Here is a 23,731-nt window from a genome sequence, read left to right as displayed (position 1 = left end):
GCTCAAAACAGCTTGAAACCGTATCCAATCGATTTGGCTGGTCGAAAATATAGTTTATTCCAAATTTCAGCTTTCCAAATCAATTTAGTAAAATTTTGATTTTTTCCCCTCATCTTTTAGCTTACCTACCGAAATTTGATTTTCAAAAATTCACCAAAAATTGAAAAACGTACTTCAGCATTTGAAATTTCATCTGATGATAAATTTTTGCGTGCTTTTTCAATATAGCTTTAATCACTTAAAAAAATTTCGTGCGAGTTTGTACATATGTTGGATAGCAATATGTACGATTATACGCTGATCTAGCAATCAAAATGGTCGTCATTTTGTTAGAAGGACCAACTTTTTTTTTTTTTTTTTTTTTTTTTTGGGAATTTTGCGTCGATATTTTCCTCAAGACGTCTCCTTTTAAAAAAACAGTTGTCCCAGAGGATTGGAGGGTGGGACCATGTCAGTAGTAATAGGTTTCAGAACAATATCAAAGAAAAATAAAATAAACATCATTATACTCAAATATTGTACTCTAAGTTCAAACAAACAAAATCACTGAGGCAATAGTTCGACGAATCATCGAGTAGCCCGAAGGAACAATGAACAAAATTACTTAGGTAAGTAGGTGAATAAGTATTACGAAATTACAATACGATATGTCATAAAAAAAAATCACAAATCAGAATAAAATGAACTCGAGAAATCTGTAATTTCACACTAAAAAAATTGAAAAAATAAAAAACGTGCAATTACTTTGAAAATAAGACTTATTTGTAGTTTATCATCTAATTTCATTCATAAAAAATGAAATCAACTCAACACAATCGTAAGTTAACACTAGAAATAATCATAAGAAAATCGTGAAATTACCTGAAAAATTGGACTCAAATTTCTAAGTATTAAATTTCCATCTTAAAAAATAAAAGTAAAAAATAAATTTATCAACGAATGCAATCGTACTTAAGTTTGAATAATTGAATCGTTATTAAGAAAGACATGTTCGCGATTTCTATTAAACGAAATTTATTTTAATCAATAGATAAAAAATAAAAATTTAGAAAATTGATTTTAACACATTAGGTACATCCTCTGAGTCTGAATCAGCTGACATGGAATCGGATGAATCCTTGGGTTTGTAACCAATGCTCAGCTTAAACTTCGCAACTTCTTCGTCATTTCCAAAACACCACAATAAAAACTTGCCGGATGGAAAATCAAACGAAAAGCGTAACCTTAACTCGAATTTACTTGATGTATTAGTCTTGGAAAAATGCTCTTTTAACGCATCTCTCGTACGCATTTTGATCTGCATTAGAGTTTCTTCTTGCAGGACAAACGTGTCAACGAATTTCCATATCTTTTCTGAATTATAAGATGAATGAGCAAAGCGCGCTAGACGGTCCTGAATTGAAGGCGAAGACGCGAGTTGATTTTTAAAATCGTTGGACAGTTCAATGGTATTAAACGTATCGTCGATGAATTCGTTGAATTTTTCAATTTTATCCATAAGCGAACCACCAAGTTGACAATCTTGGCCGAGAAAAGCCAACTGGAGTAATCGTTGCTTGAAAATTCTCGGTTCTCGCATTTCGGGCCATAAGAAACTCAAGAAGTCGTTCAATTCGTCGAATTCCGCCCTATTCAATAATTTGAAAAAGCGGTTACGTAGTTTTTTGCTGCTGGCGAGGGCGTTTTCTTCGGTAAAATCTTGAAGGAGATAAACTTTTTTGAGTATTTTTCGTTTGAAATCGATCGCTGATTGTGTCTCAGGGTATAAGAAACTTATAAAGTCATTCAATTTATTGAAATGCGAATAATCCAGTAATTTGTGGCAATGACCGCTTACGTATTTACTGACAGCTATGACTTTTTCTTTGAACTGAACGATTTCGTCGTCATTTTCGAAACAAAGTTTCATCATTTGCTGCAAATCTGTTCCGGAGTAAAGTGCGATCAAATGATGCCAGTTGCGTACCCAAAATAAATTCTTCCTGTCTTCGATGGCTGCATCGGCGATAACGGTTAATAAGAAATCGGCGTTTTTTGGATCCGGATCACAATCAAGACCTTCAGCCATGCCTTCGAACATTTGACTGTCAGATATAATTTCTCGAATCGTCGATAGTTTTAAATTACGCGGAGCATTATTCCATATTTCACGAGCCAAATACGCTAAACTGTCGTCATCGCGAGCCTTTCCCCAAAAATCGTCGCTCACGTACAAAAGCTCCGTTTCGAATATTTTCTGAACCAGGTAGCTGAACATATCCTTGTTCAAGCGATTTCTAACGTACAACCAAGTCGTTATAACCGCCTGTTCGTCGTATTTTTCATCTCTAAACAGAATGTGTACCAAATCGACGCCGTTGTAGTTGACGATTTTCTGCAACAGTTGATTATCTAGTTTCGGTAGAAGGAACCGAACGAACGATCTAAAGCGATATTTCATTACTTTTTTAGCCGGTCGCATTCGACCAGCAAAAGGAATACGATCCCAGAAGTAATCCACTGCCGGTCTTAGACAAGGCTTATCTTTGCCGATCAAACAGAACAGCGTTTCATATACAGAATCACCTCTACGGTTTTTTATCTTACCTAGATCGTTTCTAAGGTAGCAAATCCAATAATACAGTATCGGATTTCTGTCGCATTCTATATTATCCCAGACTGTATTTTTCGATACAAACGGCCATATTTCTTTGATGACGTCCTCGAAACAGTACAAACAAGCAAGGGAGAATTTTCCGTTTAAACCGAACATATTACTGGTACATTGCATCCAACGTTTGGCTGTCCTGACATAATGAAGGGTGCCGTCGTAATCGCAGACCAAATCGTCGAAGTATTTCAAAACGTAATAGAAGTCGTCTCGTGAGTTGGTATTATCAGCGATCACTTTTCTGCAATGATCTGATACCCAGTCATCTATTGACAAGCCCAGTTTCTCGACATAGCCGCGGATCATATCGCGAATTTCAGTTGGTAAATCAGGCAGGTGAGTATCCAAAGAAATACGAGAACCATGTCGGGATGCATCGAATTTTTCCTCTGTAAGACCATTTGTACGGAATTTCTTCAGTTCGGAGCGCCATATTTGAAGACTTACAGCGATCGCTGCCAGTTCTTTCAATGGTACCGGAGTCGGATGGAAGAGATCGTACACTTTGGGAGTGTTTCCAGCCATTTTCATAAATGTTCTTCGATTTCAACGCAAACCTGGAAAAGCAATATAATTGAATTAATACGATGAGAAAAATATGCGAATTGCCTACTTAACGAGAATATGTACGTTCGTATGCACACTATGAATAAAGAAGCGTTATATTAGCATAATATACCTACACTTAAAAATGTCTCATGTTGAATTCTTGCCTCAACACACGAGTATAATTCTTTCCCTTTTCAAGGAAACCCCTTCCTCGTTTTGTCAAATTTTCAAAAGTGACTTTTTGATATTTTTTAAGGATTTTCTTATTAGTGTAGGCGAATTAGCTGAAAAATCGCATTAAAAAAACATTTTTACCTAGCCAAGCTTTTTTTGTGGGAAATTGTCGAGGGTGACCCCATGAATAATTCCTGAGAGTTACCACCCCGTACCCCTCTTGCTAATTTTTTTATGGGGGGCTGAACCCCCCCAAAATGGGTTTTTCGCAGATTTCTCCTCGGGGGTTGATTTTACGTCGAAAACAGTTCAGTACTTTTTTGTTCTACGTCAAATTTCCGATCTAGTGATATATCAACTGTCCTTCTACCCCCAAGGGGGGTGGGGCTAGAACCATTTAAATGAGAGGGGTTTTCTAAAAAACACAAAAAAGCTATCGGCGTGTAGGAGGGGTGAAATGGCCCCCGAGAGCGTTCGGGTTGATACTAGCATGAAAGGTGGGTACCATCGAGAAACTACCGCGTGAAAAATTTCAGATCCACGCCACCTCCTTGGATGTATTTGTGGCCCCCCAACATCATATACTATATTAAAAATTTTTGCTTTGGTGCGCCGTGGTGAAAACTTGGAATAATGTATCTTAGGGGGTGGGGGGTGAAATGGGAACTTTGAAAAAAAATAACTATTAATGAGTAGGGTATCGTTTTCATATGATTCGATACCGCTGAGCACGAATATGACCTCAGATTTTGTGCTACAGTCACCTAGCCCTCTCCAGAGCCTTCACCCCCCTTAGTTTTTATTATTCTTCCATGCAATAATTTATACTATTACAGAAAGGGTTACTAGCTTATCACTGTATTTTTTTCTGAAAAAACAATTTTAAGAGGCCTCATCCTCCCTTTACATGGCCGGGGAGGGGGAGTTGGTGGACAAAATTTGTAGGAAATTTGATGTACAAAAAAATTACCGAGCTATTTCTAATGTGAAATCAATCCTCGAGGACGAATAATAAAAACTGAGGGGGGGCTGAAGGCTCTGTAGAGAACTAGGTGACTGTAGTAGGAAATCCGAAGTCATATTCGTGTTCAGCAGTATCGAATCATATGAAATCGACACCAATGTCATCAAAATAGCTTGATTATTTCAAACATAGTGAAAATTGAGGGGGGCTGAGGGGTGTCTGGAGAGGGCTAGGTGACTGTAGCACAAAATCGGAGGTCATATTCGTGCTCAGCGGTATCGAATCATATGAAAACGATATCAATGTCATCAAAATAACTTTATTTCGAAAATACTGAAAATTGAGGGGGTTGAGGGGCTCTGGAGAGGGCTAGGTGAGTGTAGCAGAAAATCTGAGGTCATATTCGTGTTCAGCGGTATCGAATCATATGAAAACGATACCCTACTCATTAATAGCTATTTTTTTTCAAAGTTCCCATTTCACCCCCCACCCCCTAAGATACATTATTCCAAGTTTTCACCACGGCGCACCAAAGCAAAAATTTTTAATATAGTATATGATGTTTGGGGGCCACAAATACATCCAAAAAACGTGTTTCCAAAATTGTACCTCGCAATCTTGGTTGTTGATAGGCATAAAAAAATGAAAAAACCGCCATTTTGAGGAGAAAATATGAGGGGAGGAGGTTGAAAATTTTTGTGGGGATACCTATTAAGGATATACATAACTTCCAGAAAAATTTTCAAGATCGGTTGAAATGGGGCTGAGGACTGTGGTATTGAAATTTCAAGAAAGGGGGGTTCCCCAAGAAGGGGAGGTGGCGTGGATCTGAAATTTTTCACGCGGTAGTTTCTCGATGGTACCCACCTTTCATGCTAGTATCAACCCGAACGCTCTCGGGGGCCATTTCACCCCTCCTACACGCCGATAGCTTTTTTGTGTTTTTTAGAAAACCCCTCTCATTTAAATGGTTCTAGCCCCACCCCCCTTGGGGGTAGAAGGACAGTTGATATATCACTAGATCGGAAATTTGACGTAGAACAAAAAAGTACTGAACTGTTTTCGACGTAAAATCAACCCCCGAGGAGAAATCTGCGAAAAACCCATTTTGGGGGGGTTCAGCCCCCCATAAAAAAATTAGCAAGAGGGGTACGGGGTGGTAACTCTCAGGAATTATTCATGGGGTCACCCTCGACAATTTACCGCAAAAAAAGCTTGGCTAGGTAAAAATGTTTTTTTAAATGCTTATTCGCCTATTATTTGGAGTTTCAAGCATATTGGAATTAGTATACGCGTCAACTTTTCTGACAACAATTTTCTAATATTAAAAAAAAAAAAAAAAAACTTTAAACAATTTGGGGTATCCTAAAAAAAAGGATTTTCAAAAAAATCGTGATTTTTGGTTTTTTGTTCTTTTCACAATCCAGCCCGTTAAAAAAATGACCTAGTTCCAAAACATAGCAGGTTTTTGAGATTCTGCGTCGAACTAAATACAAGGCCATTTTTTTTTTTTTTTTTTTGGTGAAAATTTGCAAATCGTTTATTTTAGGGAAAGTTTGTGAAAGCCCTTCGACATACTTTTCTCGTGATCCATCCTAATAATGACCAGCTCACCAGGAAAAATTGTCACACCTCGTCGAAACTGAAATCAAATCAAATGTCGCGAGGGGTAGGGGAGCAAATCTTTGAAACGTCACGAGGGGTAACTGGCAAATGTTAATAATCAATCCGAAAACTTTTTTATAGAGTACCTACTTTATGATTATGAAGTTACGCGAGAGGGAGAGGTTGCACAGGAATCCATATGAAAACTTAGGTCGGATAAACACGAAAGTTTTTCCGAAAAAAAGTTGAAGTTTAGCTGGGTAATTCTCAGAAAAAGGTAAAAATCGTGTACGTGGCAAATTTCTCAAAGGTTTTAGCATGAATTTTTTTTTTTTTTTGGTCCATTCAAGGATCATCCCCCACACATTTCACATATGGTATTGAAATTTTTAGCCCCTCCTTTCATTGGTGTACATTCGATTTTATACCCCAAATGTCCTTCGACTTGGCTGTCACACACCATGTTTTTGAAAATGAATGTTATAAAGTGTCATGAACTTCATTTTTTTGGGGAAAAATTGGCACGTTCTCATTATCATAGAACATGAAGGTTCATTATTATGCAAATTGCAATTGGAATAAGTCCATAGGAAGCTGACATTTCACATTTGAAAACTGTCACACACTTTTAACGCAAATTTTAGAGCAATTTTCAATTATTTTTGGTAGCTTCCCAATCCAATATTTTTTTCTGGTGAGTGGCTGCACTGGTTCACTGTCTTCATAAAAATGTTACCCCGCAATGTTATTCTCATAACCTACGCAATGGCTCGTTCTGATCGTACTTGTCTCTGAAAATATGATATTTCGCAAAATCGGTGTCCTTCGGCTTGCCTTTTTATTTACCCTGATGAACCCGCCAAAAACGATAATTGAGAAAGGGAAGTTATTCTACATGATAAGTACACATTTATTACGTGTTAAAAATCGAATAATGTCCAGTAGGTAAGGCTAGAAACGAAAAAACGTTGAGATTGTCCTTCGGCTTGTCCAGCGCCCATTTGTCCTTCGACTTGGCCAAATTTCAGACAGCTGTACTTTTATCACGCTAGTCGACATATTACACGATAAAACAAGCAAAATTTGACATTTTCTCCCTCCCCACACCTCACCTCTACCCCTACCAAAAAATAAGTCCAGATTCGAACTTTGCGGCCTGAAAAACATAAATCGACATATTACACGATAATATAAGCAAAATTTGACATTTTCCCCCTCCCCTCGCCTCGCCCTCCACCTCTACATAAAAAATAACTCCAAATTCGAATTCTACGACCTCGAAAACATATCAATCGACATATTACACATCGATGAGGGTCGAATCCTGATTATCGCTGTTTTAGGGGGGTCGGGGTCCACAGTGGGGGGATTGAATTGAGGCCAACACTAGAAAAGGGATCTGGGACACATATACAAATGATTCCCACTTGAAATTTTCCAAAAAAATGATTTTCGTTTTTCAAAATTATGCATATCAAAATCGACCCTTTTTCTGAGAATTACCCTCATACGACTTATGAAAATTTTTCTTCTGTTTTTTTGGATTTTTGGAGGCCTGCAAAAATATGAAATTGGTTTTTCTAAAATGAGAAACAAATTGACCCGAGCGAAGCGAGGGCTAGAACTTTTGAAAATCTTCATTTCGAGATGTCTAAGAACGAGGTTTTTTTAATGCAAAGAGTTTATTTTATGGTTTCTTAAATTTTAATACATTGGAATGATGTTTTTTTGAAAGAAGTTACTTTTGAAAAAGAAAAGAGAACAGGCTCCAGCGAAAGCTTCTGAAAATTTGCATTTTATAGGAGGCATAAAAACGAAGTTTTTTCATGTGAGGACAAGTAGTTTTTTTTGGCTTTTAAAATTTTAGAATTTGAATGATATTTCTCGTAAATTTGTATTTCGAGATGTATATTAAAAACGATGTTTTTTTGTGAGGAGTTCATTTTTTGATTTTAAAACTTGATTTTTATTATCTAGAAATGTTCATCGTGCTATGAAAAAGAAGATAGAACAAGCCCGAGCGAAGCGAGGGCGAACGCTTTTGAAAATTTGTCTTTCGAGAAGTAAAAAATAATGTTTTTCTTTCATCACAGGTCCTTATCCAAAATTTGCAATTGATCATTTTTTCAAAATTCCAGGGATTTTGCGTAAAAATTATGAAATTCCCTGACTTTTCCAGATCGACCAAATTCCCTGACTTTTCCAGGTTTTCCAGGCTTGTGGACACCCTGTCCAATGGAGTGGTACTTGCTTACCAATTAAATTTTTTTTCAAAAATACCTACATACAATAATAATACCAAAAACTGGGTTTTTAAGGCCACAGAATTCATCAACGAAGGTCTTTTGACACCAAATATCAAAATTGACTTCAAAGTATCGACATGTAGAGTTTTGAGAGTGCAGAATGTCATGAAATTCACCAATTTTTTCAGAAATCTGGATATGGACCTACAATTTCAACGGTTTGTAGAAAATTTACGAACGTTTTCTATCCATTGAGGCAATTTAGAAGCCAATTTCACAAATTTCCATCAAATTTCAGAAAAATTGAATTCTACAATTTTTTTGGCGATTTAAGTGATTTCTACAATTTTTAATTAATCTCCAACTTTGAAGTCGTGCTTCTCCTTCCTCTCAATTCATAAATTATAACTGGTTCGTAGTTTCAAAGAAATTATTGGGCAATAAATTGCAATAGGTATGACTTTTTATTACAACAAATCATAATGAGATATACTTACCTACTATTATGAAAAATAAATAACGAGTAATCATGATTTTAAAAAACGAATTGCTTAATCCAAATTTTTAAAAAAATCACAAACTGTTATAAAAGTAAAATAAAAATATTGCTGAGTGAGCAGAGTTCATTTTCTGTTTAGTGTTCAATTGTTCATATTTTAAAAATTTTTGAAAAATTTTGAATGTTCCAAGCGAAGCGAGCGTAAAAGCTTTTCAAAATTTGTAGTTTCAAGAAGCAAAGCAGTACTTACATACTTGGTAATTTTGATGTGAAAGGTCAATTTTTTCACCACTGACATCTCTAAAAGTTTGAGCAAAAATACTTTCCAAACACAATTATAAATGTTCCATTTTTAGACCAGCACATTGGTTGTTTTGCTTTCATAAAGTGAGATCAGAAAATAAATGGGCGGAGTGCACCAGTGCGTTTTTTATTTTTTTTTTACAAATTTTACAAACTCGTTTTGGAAAAAAGCCGAAAGATGATGAATTTTTACAATTTTATCTCCGATTAGAATACCAGGAATTTCCAAGAAAAAATGAAACGAAAATTGCAAATGTTTGGATATGTAGTATGGGCTTCATACCATGGGCCAACCTATGAACAAAGGCACAAATTCAATACTTGAATAAAATTTGTCGAAATTTCAGGCTGATTTTGCTCTAAGTACTGTATCAACCACTCCATTTTCCAAGTGGGTAGTGAATGCGGACATTAATTAAGGACATTACAAAAAAATCGAATCATTTACGAAATAGTTTTGAACGGTAGAGGAGCATACAGTACGTCTAAATGATATTCATGTAAATTGTATTAAAAAAATCATAAGCATTTTTTTGTGCACTTCTAGATTTGTCTGGGTGTTTAAGGATCAAAAACACTATCTTGACATGAATTATACTCTCCCTTTCTCACTCCCACAGTCTATTGTACGTACCTACAAAATACAAGTACATATTTCTGGTGAAACTCATCTCTAATCTGAAAGCCTCTTCACTCCCCAAACACCACCGCAACAACTTTTTGAAAGAAGATTCGCTGAACCACTGATATGCAATTTAACTGTCGACAGTTAATTCTTCTTTTATAGCATTAATCATACGACTTTTTAGGTACCTATCTGCTGGGTCATTCCATGTCAACTCAACCAACGTTTTTGGGTCATGTCCTTCGATTTTGCTCAGATTTTTCTACCCACCCAGTAAGTAAGAAAGCCGCAATTAGTTTGGTCCCAGCCCCCTCAGGGGGCGGTTGGGGGGGGGGCTTCCATTATTTTCACATTGTCTCGAGGTACTCAACTCCAGCAGCCCATTCCTCCAAAACTATGATACTTTGATCAAAACTGATTTCACAGTTCGAAAGGGCATTGAATTTTGAAATTTTCAAAAGTTGGAAGTTGAACTTTCAATTTGAAAGTTCAAATTTCAAAATGGCGCTGTAAGTGGGAGCTACCATTTAAAATTTTAAAAAATTTCCATAGATGTACATTTTGATACTTTTTCGAAATATTTAGGTTTCGAGATGGCATTCTTGACGAAGGGGGAGCACCCCCACCCCCAATTTTGGGTGAAACATTCAAAAGAAAGTCTGGAGCATGTGATATATCGAATTGCATGTTTTTGGCAACGCTGAACACGAATATGACGTCAGATTTTTGATTGGACCCGTCCACAGCCCCCAGCACCTCCTCAAAGGGGGTAAAAGTTCAAAAAAGCGCTTTGTTCGTGTGACACGCGGAATAGTATGTTTTTGGTGATGCTGAACACGAATATGACGTCAGATTTGTGATTGGACCCGTCCACAGCCCCCAGCACCTCTCCAAAGGGGGTGACCCCCCCAAAAATGGTTCCATTCGTGTGACACATGCAATAGTATGTTTTCGATACCGCTGAACACGAATATTGCCTTAGTTTTTCAAATCGACTTCACCCATGGCCCCCAGAGCCTTCCCCATATGTAAAAGTCCAAAAAAATTGTTGGGGCCGTGGATGGGGTCCAATCACAAATCTGACGTCATATTCGTGTTCAGCGTCACCAAAAACATACTATTCGCCATGTGTCACACGAACAAAACGCTTTTTTGAACTTTTACCCCCTTTGAGGAGGTTCTGGGGGCCGTGGAGGGGGTCCAATCAAAGATCTGACGTCATATTCGTGTTCAGCGTCGCCAAAAACATACAATTCGATATATCACATGCCCCAGATTTTCTTTTGAAAGTTTCACCCAAAATTGGGAGTGGGGGTGCTCCCCCTCCGTCAAGAGTGCCATCTCGAAACCTAAATATTTCAAAAAAGTATCAAAATGTACATCTATGGAAATTTTTTCAAAATTTTAAATGGTAGCTCCCATTTACAGCGCCATTTTGAAATTTGAACTTTCAAATTGAAAGTTCAACTTTCCACTTTTGAAAATTTGAAAATACTTAAAAAGTTCAAAATTCAATGCCCTTTCGAACTTTGAAATCAGTTTTGATCAAAGTATCATAGTTTTGGAGGAATGGGCTGCTGGAGACGGAGTTGAGTACCTTGAGACATTGTGAAAATAATGGAACCCCCTCACCCACCCCCTGAGGGGGCTGGGACCAAACTGATTGCAGCTTCCTTACTTACTGGGTGGGTAGATATTGTAAAAAAAAATTGAGCGAAATCGAAAGACATGACTTTCAAAATCGCCTTGAAACGCTGAGAAAATTGATACGGAATAACAAAAACTCGCTAACCCATTCATTTCGTCGAATAAACGATGACGATTGAAAAATGAGGCACAAGCATTACGCACTTTCATTTCCGATGGTGATATTTTCTTGGGATTGAATTGAGCAATCTTGTCCTCATATTTTCAAAGCAGATGATACGATAACTATTTTTACCAGTAACTACAACGATAAGATAACATTTATGTATTATGCAGCTGCGCTGGAATTCTCTGTTTCGCGAATTAAATTACCTACATATAAACCTATATCTAATTGGCACGTGGCAACGTGTAATTTGTGTAAATTCATCGTTCAGAATTTGCCCATATGAGTATCAGTTACAAAAAATACCAAAGCTAGTCTATTCATCTATCAGCCAAACAACGGGGGGGGGGGTATTCAAGTGAAACTATTTTGCGTTCATAGTGAGGATTGAAGATACGGCCGAAGATGTAATGTAACATGTGAAATACAATTAAACAGCCCGTCAGGTTAAAGATTTGAAGATAATGATTAAAATTCATTCTAATCTTCATCTTACAATATTGTCACTAAATTAACCGTAGCCCGTAGCCCAAAAATGAAACGTCTATAGATACTTATGCAAAATGAACACTTGAATCAGAATACAATATTCATAGGATCAATGAGATCACTCATTCAATCACCAAAAACTTGGATTTCGAAAGCAGCAAGCAGCACTAATTTAACTTTTAGTTTCGGGACACACTATAAAGTAAGTAAGTAGCTCACGAGTACGAAAAAACCATGGGTAAAAACAACATCAATATTACAATACTTATTGTTATTTTGATAAGTGAATGGCTATTGGCTAATCACCCAATAATTCACATATTCTAAGTATTCTACTCTACAATAGCCGGTGACTAATTCGATTACCTACCCACTATTTTCGTGATTTTCAACAGTACAGCTGTTCGATAGGTAATATATTAAAATATTGACTACATAGACGACAGACGTAGGAAATAAATTACTTACAATTGAATTGAATGACTATTTGATGCCACGAAATACGAAATATGTATCACGTTTTCAAAGTACATACATCATATCACAAAACACACTTTTACCGATGCAACAAGTAAGTCAATCTTCTGAACGAAAAGAAAGCATCAATAACACGTCAAAAATATTCACTCTTCACTGAGAGACGCGAAATTATTACATTGCATTCTGATGTGATTCATCCACATGAGGCAAGACAGGAATTTCGACGACGATGAGCAGCGCTAGTAAGGCACTATAGCATCACTCAGATGAAATCGGTCGGCCATCTTTGGTGCAAAATGAATGGTTTCAGCCAATCACAGCACAGCACTGCTGTCCGTGAAGTGACGTCACTGTGACGTTTCATTGTTATTTTGCACCAAAGATGGCCGAGCGATTTCATCTTGGCGCTAGTGTCGCCCTCTGATATCGTCATTCTATAAAATATTACCACTACAGGTAGAAAAAGACTACAAAAAATTTTAATGTGTTTTTTGCTTTTTTGGGCAATTTAGGAGAATTTTTAGCACAAAATTGGGCCATGATTTTCGGTGTTTTTGAAATAGTGTCATGAGAAATATCAAAATGGATTAAAATTTCAGCCAAAAATCAAAATTTCCACTTGAACTGATTTGAGCACTTTTCAAAAAATGTTGAGCCCGATAATTTATAAAAAGCAGCCAAATTTTTTGAACTACAATTTTTCAAAAAAAGTCTCAAAAAAAGTTACGATTGATTTTTTTGATTTTTTCACAAAATTTTAGCAATTTAATTCTCTAGTAAATTTTAACCAGTTTTGAAGTCGAATGACACTTTTTCGGAAGTCCAAAAAATCATTTTAAAAAAATGCTCAAAAATATTTTTGTTGAGAAATGTGAATTTCTCGAAAAATTTTAATTCGATTTAATAGGTTGCAAGATAGGCCTAACTATTGAATACCAAATCTTACAACAGTTCATTTTTACCAGTTTTTCACGAATTTTTATTCAATGGGCGTGGAATGAGCTTCTTTATGTTGCGGTTATGATTTTTTTTTGCGCTTCTAACAATTGCACCCCCCTGCCAATCCTCCGGGGCAAATTTTTTCTCAAAGGGGAAGTCCTATGGAAGATTTTTAGGCCTTGTCCTAAAAAAAAAAACATGGCCCTACTCACAAAATGGCGGCCATTTTGATTGACTGGTCAGCCGAAATTGCAGAATTTGCGTTCCAACATACATAGAACTAACACGAATTTTTTTAAACCTTACAAAGGTAGATCAAAAGAACAGGCAAAAATTTATTATCTGTCAAAGTTTCAAGTGCTAAAGTGCCCTTTTCGATTTTTGATGAATTTTTGAAAATCAAATTTATGCCAAAAATGAGGGAAAAATCAAAATCTTACCAAATTAACCTAGAAAACTGAAATTTGGAGTCTACCCTATTTTCGACCTGCTAAATTGATTGGAAACTGTTTCAAGCCGTTTTGAGCAGTTTTGGAGCCTCCAGCAGATTTTTGAAACTTGAAATTCCCATAACATTTCATGAAATGGAGTTGGAAATACGAAATTCATTCTGCAAACAAGTTTCAATACGCTACGAGGTCGACTGCAGGTGGATTTCAAGTCATTTTGGCGTCTCCAGCGACTTTTTGAGAATTACTGGAGTCTCCAGTAGATTTTTGAAACTAGAAATTTCCCAAAATTTCATCAAACGGGGATGGAAAGTAGAAATTCATTCTGCACTACCCACTGAAGACTGCTTCAGATGGGTTCTCAAGTTATTTTGGAGCCTCCAGTGATTCTTTGAAAATTAGTAGAGCCTCCAGTGGATTTTTGAAACTTGAAATTTCCCCAAAATTTCATCAAATGGGGATGGAAAGCCGAAATTCATTCTACAAACTAATTTCAACACGATATGAATTCTATTGCATGATGGTTTCAAATGGTTTTGAAGCTTACAGCTACTTTTTAGAAATTTATATTTTCCAAAAAAAACGCCATACAACCTTTCAAAAAGTCGTTAGAGGCTCCATAACGACTTGAAATCCACTTGCAGTCGACATCGTAGTGTATTGAAATTAGTTTGCAGAATGAATTTCTGCTTTCTATCTCCGTTTGATGAAATTTGAGGAAATTTCAAGTTTCAAAAATCTACTGGAGGCTCCACTTCCAATAATTTTCAAAAAGTTGCTGGAGGCTCCATAACGACTTGAAATCCACCTGCAGTCGACTTCGTAGCGTATTGAAATTCGTTTGCAGAATGAATTTCGGCTTTCCAACTCCATTTTGATGATTTTGTGGGAATTAGAGTTTCAAAAATCCGCTGAATGCTCCAGAACTGCTCAAAACGGGTTGAAACAGTTTCCAATCGATTTGGCATGTCAAAAATAGGGTATATCCCAAATTTCAGCTTTCTCAGTCAACTTAGTAAAATTTTGATTTTTTGCTCACTTTTACCTTACCTCTACTTAAATTTGATTTTCAAAAATTCACCAAAAATCGAAAAAAGTACTTCAGCATTTGAAATTTTATCTGATGATAAATTTTTGCATGCTCTTTCGATTTAGCTTTGTCCAGTTCAAAAAATTTCGTTTAAGTGGCATGTTGGAAAGCAAAATCTGCGATTATAGGCTGATCTGCCAATCATCATGGCCGTCATTTTCTTAACCCTTTCGGCTACGAGACAAACTGACGAATAAAATTCGAAGTGCTTCAAACTGAGTAAGGCCGGTTGCTGCCTAAAACTCAAAATTTGCTGGAAATTGCACATTCAGAAAGTATTCATGTCACAAATGGCAATAAACCTTAAATAATTGTGTATTATTCCATTTATGACACCGAATAGCATTATAAATCAAAATCAAGTCTTCTGAGGCATCTGATATTTCAAGATGAAAGTATTGGTAACAAGCATTTTTGAAAATAGAAAAAAAGATGAACTAAAATAAAATTAGTTTGAGTAAAAAAAAGAAATTATTGAAGAAAAACAAGGCATGCGACTTCAGATAGTTATTCAAACTGCAAACGTTTGAAGGTGTTTGCTTGTGGAAGGATTAAAATTGATGAAAAAATCTTTGTGTTATAGAGAGCATTTTTCAAAATTTTGAAAACCCATGTCACAATTCAACGCTAATTTTCAATAAAATTCTGAAAAATATGTATCATTTTCATCTTCTGACACATAAATCTCTCTTGAGATAATTTGCTTGGGTGAGTAAGTTGCCTCAGAAGATGACTGCGTAAACTTTTGCAAGCATTTGAATTTTATGATGGATAGTGTGTCATAAAGACTGCGCTCAATCAATTCATTATCTGTAAGATGACTTCTAAAAAGTAATTCCAGTAATTCCACAACATGACGTACGTATTTTATTTTTATTATCTCCTTATGACAAACAGATTGAGGGCTGTATTATGACACAGTATCTATCATAAAATTCAAATGCTCGCAAGAGTTCACCTAGTCATCTTCTGAGGTAACTTACTCACCCAAGCAAATCACCTCGAGAGAGATGTATGTGTCAGAAAATGAAAATTATGTCATACTTTTCAGGTTGAATTGTGACACGAGTTTTCAAAATTTCAAAAAATGCTCTCTATAACACAATGATTTTTTCATCAATTTTAATCCTCCCACAAGCAATCAACTTCAAAAATTTGCAGTTTGAATAACTATCTGAAGTCACATGCCTTGTTTTTCTTCAATAATTCCTTTTTTTACACAAACTTATTTTATTTTAACTCGTCTTTTTTTCTATTTTCAAAAATGCTTGTTATCAATATTTTCATCTTGAAATATCAGATGCCTCAGAAGGCTTGATTTTGATATATGATGCTATTTGGTGTCATAAATGGAATAATAGACAATTTAAGGTTTATTGCCATTTGTGACATGAATACTTTCTGAATTTTCGATTTCCAGCAAATTTTGAGTTCTAGGCAGCAACCGACCTCACTCAGTTCAAAGCACTTCGAATTTTATCCGTCAGTTTGTCTCGTAGCCGAAAGGGTTAAAAGGCCCAAGGGCCAACTATTTTTTGCAATTTTGCTTTGACATTTTCCTTAGGACGTCTTCTCTAAGGAAAAAGTTGTCCCAGAGGATTGCAGGGTGGGACTATGTCAGTCGTAATAGGTTTCAGAACAATATCAAATAATAAAAACAAACATCATTATGCTCAAAAATTGTACTCTAAGATCAAACAAACAAAATCACTGAGGCAATAGTTCGACGAATCATCGAGTAGCCCGAACGAACAATGAACAAAATTACTTAGTAAGTAGGTAGGTAGGTAAACTATTAAATGAAATCACGATACGATATTCAATTTAAAAAAATCACAAATCAGAATAAAATAAACTCGAGAAAGCTGAATTAAGCTGTAATTTCACACTAAAAAAAATCAAAAAAAAAATAAAAAACGTGAAATTACCTCAAAAATAAGACTTAGTTTATCATATAATTTCAATCATAAAAAAAAATGAAGCTAACTCAAAACAACCGTAATTTAACACTAAAAATAATCATAAAGAAATCGTGAAATTACTTGAAAAATTGATTTCAAATTACCATTAAATTTCCATCTTAAAAAATGTGTACTTAAAAGTAAAATAGATACAAATTTATTAATGTAAGGTATCTCTAGTTAGAATAATTATTGAATCGTTATTAAGAAAGACAATAAACATGTTCGATTTCAATAAACGAAACTTATTTTAATCAATGGATACATACAAAATAAAAATCGAGAAAATTTAGTGTAACACAATTATTACAGTCCTAGAAAATCTTGGGAAAAAGCTCGAAGTCTGAATCAGAATCAACTAACATGGGATCGGATGAATCCTTGGGTTTGTAACCAATGCTCAGTTTAAACTTCGCAACTTCTTCCTCATTTCCAAAACACCACAATAAAAACTCGTCAGATGGGAAATCATACGAAAAGCGTAACCTTAACTCGTATTTATCTGATGAATTAGTCTTGGAAAAATGCTCTTTTAACGCATCTCCTGTACGCCGTTTGATCTGCATCAGAGTTTGTTCTTGCAGAACAAACGTGTCAACGAATTTCAGAAACTTTTCTATATCATAAGATGATTGAGCATAGCCCACTAGACGGTCCTGAATTGAAGGCGACGACGCGAGCTGATTTTTAAAATCGTTGGACAGTTCAACGGTGTTAAAAGTATCGTCGATGAATCCGTTGAATTTTTCAATTCCACGCATAATCGAATCACCAAGTTGACAATCTTGGCCGAGAAAAGCCAACTGGAGTAATCGTTGCTTGAAAATTCTCGGTTCTCGCATTTCGGGCCATAAGAAATTCAAGAAGTCGTTCACTTCGTCGAATTCCGCCCTATTCAATAATTCGAAAAAGCGCCTACGTAGTTTGTCGCTGCTGGCAAGGGCGTTTTCTTCGGTGAAATCTGTAAGGAGATAAGCTGACTTGAGTATTTTTCGTTTGAAATTGATCGCCGGTTGCGTCTCGGGGTATAAGAAACTTATAAAGTCTTTCAATTTATTGAAAAGCGAATAACTGAGTAATTTGCGACAGTGACCGCTTACGAATTTACTGACAGCCATGACCTTTTCTTTGAACCGCACGATTTTGTCGTCATTTTCGAAGCAAAGTTTCATCATTTGATGTAAATCTTTTCCCGAGTAAAGTGCGATCAACTGATGCCAGTTGCGTAGCCAGAATAAATTCTTCCTGTCTTTGATGGCTGCGTCGGAGATAACGGTCAATAGGAAATCGGCGTTTTTTGGATCCGGATCCCAATCGAGACCGTCAGCCATGCCTTGGAACATTTGACCATCGGATATAATGTTCCGAATCGTCAATAGTTTTAATTTATGCGGAGCATTATTCCATATTTCACGAGCCAAATATGCTAAACTGTCGTCTTCGCGAGCCGTTCCCCAAAAATCGTCGCTCACGTACAAAAGCTCCGTTTCGAATATTTTGTGAACCAGGTAGCTGAACATATCCTTGTTAAAGCGATTTCTAACGTACAACCAAGTCGTTATAACCGCCTGTTCGTCGTATTTTTCATCTCTAAACAGAATGTGTACCAAATCGACGCCTTTGTAGTCGATGATTTCCTGCAACAGTTGATTATCTAGTTTCGGTAGAAGGAACCGAACGAACGATTTAAAGCGATATTTCATTACTTTTTTAGCCGGTCGCATTCGACCAGCCAAAGGAATACGATCCCAGAAGTAATCCACTGCCGGTCTTAGACAAGGCTTGTCTTTGCCGATCAAGCAGAACATCGTTTCATATACAGAATCACCTCTACGGTTTTTTATCTTACCTAAATCATTTCTAAGGTAGCAAATCCAATAATACAGTATCGGATTCCTGTCGCACTTGATATCATTCCAGACTGTATTTTTCGATACAAACGGCCATACTTCTTTGATGACGTCTTCGAAACAGTACAAACACGCAATGGAGAATTTTCCATTTAAACCGAGCATATTACTGGTACATTGCAACCAACGTTTGGCTGTCCTGGCATAATGAAGGGTGCCATCGTAATCACATACGAAATCGTCGAAGTATTTCAAAACGTAATAGAAGTCTCCTGAGCTGAAGTCTCGAGGGTTGGTATTAGTATCGATCACTTTTCCGCAATGATCTGATACCCAGCTATCTATTGACAAGCCCAGTTTCTTGACATAGCCGTCGATCACATCGTGAATGCAAGTTGGTAAATCAGGCAGATATGTATCCAAAGAAATACAGGTAGCATGTTCTGATGGATCGAATTTTTCCTTTATACCGTTTGTACGGAATTTCTTCAGTTCAGAACGCCATATTTGGAGACTTACGGCGATAGCTGCCAGTTCTTTCAACGGTACCGGAGTCGGATGGAAGAGATCGTACACTTTGGGAGTGTTTCCAGCCATTTTCATAAACGTCGTTCGATTTCAACGCCAACCTGGAAAAGTAATATTATTGAATTAATACGATGAGAAAAATAACATAAAATACTTATGTAATACGTACTTTAAAAAATGTCTAATGTTGAATTCTTGTCTCAACTATAGACACTGCACCTGGGCCCTCCGGGAAGACATAAAACTGCAGGCAATGGGGAAAAGCGGCGGTAGTGATATTTTGTGTAGTTCCAATTTCTCCCGCTTGGTGCTGTTGGTTGCACTGTATTTTGTTCAAGAATTCGACAACAGCGCAGCCAAGATCACCCAGCGGGATAAATTGGCGTTACTCAAGTTTTCCTTACTGTTTCCGTTCCCCTCGGCCTGCAGTTGGTTGTCTTATACGCAGGTCCAGTGTCTATAATTCTTTTCCTTTTCAAGGAAACCCCTTCCTCGTTCTCGCAAACAACGTTGGTCCCCATAGAGTTTCATAGACAGAATCATCTCTACGGTTTTTCATCTTCCAATAATGCAGTACTGGATTCCTGTCGCATTCTACATTATCCCAGACATTGGTCTTCATCCCTCCCTGGGGGTTATGTGCAGTATATGTGAGGAGCTTGGAATCAAAACTCACTTTTGACAGTGGCAAAAGTGAGTTTTGATTCCAAGGGCACTTTTTAACAGGAAATTGTGAAGAACTGGGGCCGAATCCGGAAAAATGGATTCTGTAGGGTGATAGAGAAATTGAAGAAGTATCGGAATCCGCAAAAAAACGCATATCAATTTTTGGTGTCAAAAGTGAGTTTTGATTCCAAGCTCCTCACATATACTGCACATTTATTAATGCTATACCTAAAAGCGTATAAAAAGGTTGACAATTTTTGGCGAAAAGCAAGAATGACAATTTTAGCAAAATACATGCGGGATTGAATTTTTGGAAAAAAGAGAAAATGTTTAGCAATTGCCAGAATTTATTCATAAAGCAAAAATGTGGCAATTTTGGCAATTCTTGGCAAAAAACGACAGTTTTTTGTAATTTTTTTCGAAAAGTGAGAATTTTAGAATTTTTTTAGCTAAAAGAACGACATTTTTTTGAAATTTTTGGCGATTTTCTGAAAATCATTCAACCTACTGGTCAAAACTCTTCAGGGTGTCTACTAAATCCAAAAAACAAAATTTCGTACCTTTTTCGTACTTTTATCGTATTTTTTTCGTACAATATATTATTAATAGTCATACTTTGAATCTACATGGAGGTGAGGGGGTGTGTCATGTCATTTCGGCCACAAAAATCAAAATTTTAACGTGCTGAGCAGTGTGGTCTGGACCATCAAGAGCCAATACGAGACCGGAACGAATATAATTTGCCCATAGAGGTCTTTTGAGAGGGGGAGGGGGTTTAATTGAAAATTGGTCAACAGAAATAGGAAAAAAATACCCATTTTGCTGATTGATGTCACTCATAATCATAAGACTTACAAAAATTTTCACTTTCTGTTTTGAATTCTTGGGGGCTCAAATGTGATTTTTTTCCAATTTTAAAAGAAGAAAAAAAATTGCCCGAGCGAAGCAAGGGTGAAAGTTTTACTTTGGAAAATTCGTATTTTGAAAGAGCTATAAAAAACAATGTTTTATAATGCAAAGAGTTCGTTTTTTGGTTTTTAAAATTTTTGAACTGGAAAGATTTTTTTAGGATGTGAATTTTGATTTTGTTTAAAAATTCAGAGAACAGGCCCCAGTGAAAGTGAAAACAATTGAAAAAATGTATTTCGAGAAGTATGCGAGAACTTTTTTCTTCATTTTGAAACTATAAAAATTGAATACTAAATTGATATATTTTTTTCAAGAATTTCAATTTTGAAAAAGAAAAGAAAAGAATCCCAAGCGAAGCGATTGCAAAAGTTTTAAAAAATTGTAGTTCGAAAAGTAGAACAATATCAATTTTAATGTAAGAAACTTTTTTTTTCATCTCAATTTTTTAAAATTTTATCAATGGTTTTTGAAATTGTTTATGGGGAAAAGGCACTAAATTGGCCCGAGCGAAGCGAGGGCAAAAATTTTTGAAAAAATAAGAATTTTGAGGATAATATTGGTGACTTTGTCGGAAAATTAACAATGGAATCCTTTCAAAATTTCGTACAAATTTCGTAAATTTCGTACATTTTTGACGTTTTTTCGTACTTTTTTGGGTCATTTTCAAATTTCGTGCTTTTTTCGTAAATTCGTACTTTTTTTGTGCTGTAGACACCCTGCTCTTAAGTTTAGGTTAGGTTAGGGTTCTCCCATTCCATTAACCGACTTCATTCACCTTCGATTACCACATAAAGCGAAATTTTTCAATGTAAAAAGATACAACAACCGTTCCGTCTTAATGACTTTCCATTCTATTAAGTGAATTATTCTAATAACCGCACTGATAATAAGCGGCAACCACTGCATTTCAAAATAGAATCCCGAAAACATACCATTTGGTGTATCATACGACTTTTCATAATTTTTCAAAATTTTGACCCTTTTTCTGGGGTACAGAGAGACATTGTGTGGCGGGACTCAAAAGATAAGTTTATATTTGTGCTTGGCGACCTCAAAAACATTCCATTTGATACCTATATCACTTGACTTTTTGAGGATTTTTTGAAATTTTGGCCCCCTTGTTAGGGCACAGAGGGTCATTTGGGGGGGGGGATAAGTTCATATTAGTACTCAGCGACCTCGAAAACATACAATTCGATATATCACTCGATTTTTCACGATTTTTCAAAATGTTAACCCCCTTTTTGGGGCACATAGGTGCTTTGAAGAGTTGGACCCAGAAAATAAGTCGTTATTCGTATTCAGCGACCTTGAAAACATAATATTCGATATATCGCATGTCCAGATTCATTTTTCAAATATACATATGATTCAGTTGTGTGTTACTAGAAAAATCAAGCATCCCCCACCAACCCCCAGGGAGGGATGAAGACCAATCAATGGTGGTGTGATTGGAAGTTGGGTGAGTAGACTTTGTAAAAAAAAATCTGAGCGAAAACGAATGATATTAGTAAGTGGTAACATTGATCAATTTATTGGACTGACCTTTTTTGAAACACCTACTCTTTCCACCCCTTTTTTTAGACACCCCTCTTGAGGGATGGGTATCGAGCGTAATATCAAATTATAGAGAATTTGAAGGGGGAACATTTTTTGTTACGGTACTTTTTATCGTGAACCTAATATTTGCGGAGTAAAACGCAAAAAACATGAATCGCAACCGGTTTTGGCCCCCTAAAAAAATTAACTCCAGGGTCATTCCACGTCAATTGGACCAAAAAGTGATAGGTGGGTTCGGCGATTTTTTTGAAATTTTTCCTGTGGAAAGACCTTCCGAAGGGATGACCAATGGCGCAAATCGCAGCCCTCTAGCCCATTTTTAACGGCAGCCAGGGGGTGTCAAAGTTTTCAGTGAACCTAAAAATATATCATCCATTTCAGCAGTGGATTGCTCGATAACCGCGATACCTACCGAAATGGAACTTTTCCCAATAGTTAGGGGTTTTGAAAGGCTTTTCGGTGATATCATAAAAATCAGTGTTGCCACTTTTTTTCGTACAAAAAATTAGCTCAAAAAGTTTCAAAACGTAGTTTTCATATCGTTCCGACTCTTAAAAATTCTGAAAAAAAATATATATTATGGACATCTCTTCATGCTGAACAACATATTAAAAAATTGGGATGGTAACTTGTAACAAAGTCGATTTAAAAAAATTTAAACTGTGCGAAAAAATGCGATTTTTTGATTTAAAACATGAAAAAAAGTTTTGATTGGTAAAGTTGACCCAGTTGACCCCTATTTTTACGTATCTGTTGATAAAGTTGAAAAACCCGTTCACTCGATGAAATGAATTCCTCACAAAAAAATCAAAATTCGAAAAAATTCAATTTTCAATTTCAAACATCAAAAAATGTTTAAATTTATTCAGTTGTCTTATTTTGACCTCTTTCCGACGTATTTCATGAAAATGTTGATAAAAATTACACCCACAACAAAAAAATCAAAATTCGTTTTTTTTTGAATTTTGATTTTCTTGTGATGAGTTAATTTCACCGAGTGAAGGGGTTTTTTCAACTTTTTCAACAGATACGTAAAAATAGGGGTCAAATGGGTCGACTTCACCTATCAAAACTTTTTTTCATGTTTCAAATCAAAAAATCGCATTTTTTCGCAAAGTTTAAATTTTTTTAAATCGACTTTGTTACAAGTTACCATCCCAATTTTTTAATATGTTGTTCAGCATGAACAGATGTCCATAATATATTTTTTTCAGAATTTTTGAGAGTCGGAACGATATGAAAACTACGTTTTGAAACTTTTTGAGCTAATTTTTTGTACGAAAAAAAGTGGCAACACTGATTTTTATGATATCACCAAAAAGCTTTTCAAAACCCCTAACTATTGGGAAAAGTTCCATTTCGGTAGGTATCGCGGTTATCGA

General features: G+C 36.0%; 2 protein-coding genes across 2 annotated transcripts; both read right to left on the bottom strand.

Moving 5' to 3' along the window:
* Window positions 1–499: 499 nt before the first annotated feature.
* LOC135848305 (uncharacterized) lies at window positions 500–12,626 on the bottom strand. The gene is made up of 2 exons (XM_065368192.1): window positions 12,386–12,626; window positions 500–3,207 (listed from the first exon to the last, which is right to left on the bottom strand). The coding sequence occupies exon 2, from the start codon at window positions 3,179–3,181 to the stop codon at window positions 1,046–1,048; it is 2,136 nt and encodes a 711-aa protein (XP_065224264.1). The 5' UTR covers window positions 3,182–3,207; window positions 12,386–12,626; the 3' UTR covers window positions 500–1,045.
* A 3,916-nt stretch (window positions 12,627–16,542) lies between these two features.
* Window positions 16,543–19,473, bottom strand: LOC135848304 (uncharacterized). The gene is made up of 2 exons (XM_065368191.1): window positions 19,384–19,473; window positions 16,543–19,315 (listed from the first exon to the last, which is right to left on the bottom strand). Exon 2 carries the CDS (start codon window positions 19,287–19,289, stop codon window positions 17,151–17,153), a length of 2,139 nt encoding a protein of 712 aa, XP_065224263.1. The 5' UTR covers window positions 19,290–19,315; window positions 19,384–19,473; the 3' UTR covers window positions 16,543–17,150.
* Between the last annotated feature and the right edge of the window lie 4,258 nt (window positions 19,474–23,731).

Source organism: Planococcus citri, chromosome 5 (assembly GCF_950023065.1).
Source record: "Planococcus citri chromosome 5, ihPlaCitr1.1, whole genome shotgun sequence".
Classification (NCBI taxonomy): domain Eukaryota; kingdom Metazoa; phylum Arthropoda; class Insecta; order Hemiptera; family Pseudococcidae; genus Planococcus; species Planococcus citri.
The sequence above is the reverse complement of the archived record's forward strand: the minus strand, read 5'-3'. Positions and strand labels throughout refer to the sequence as shown.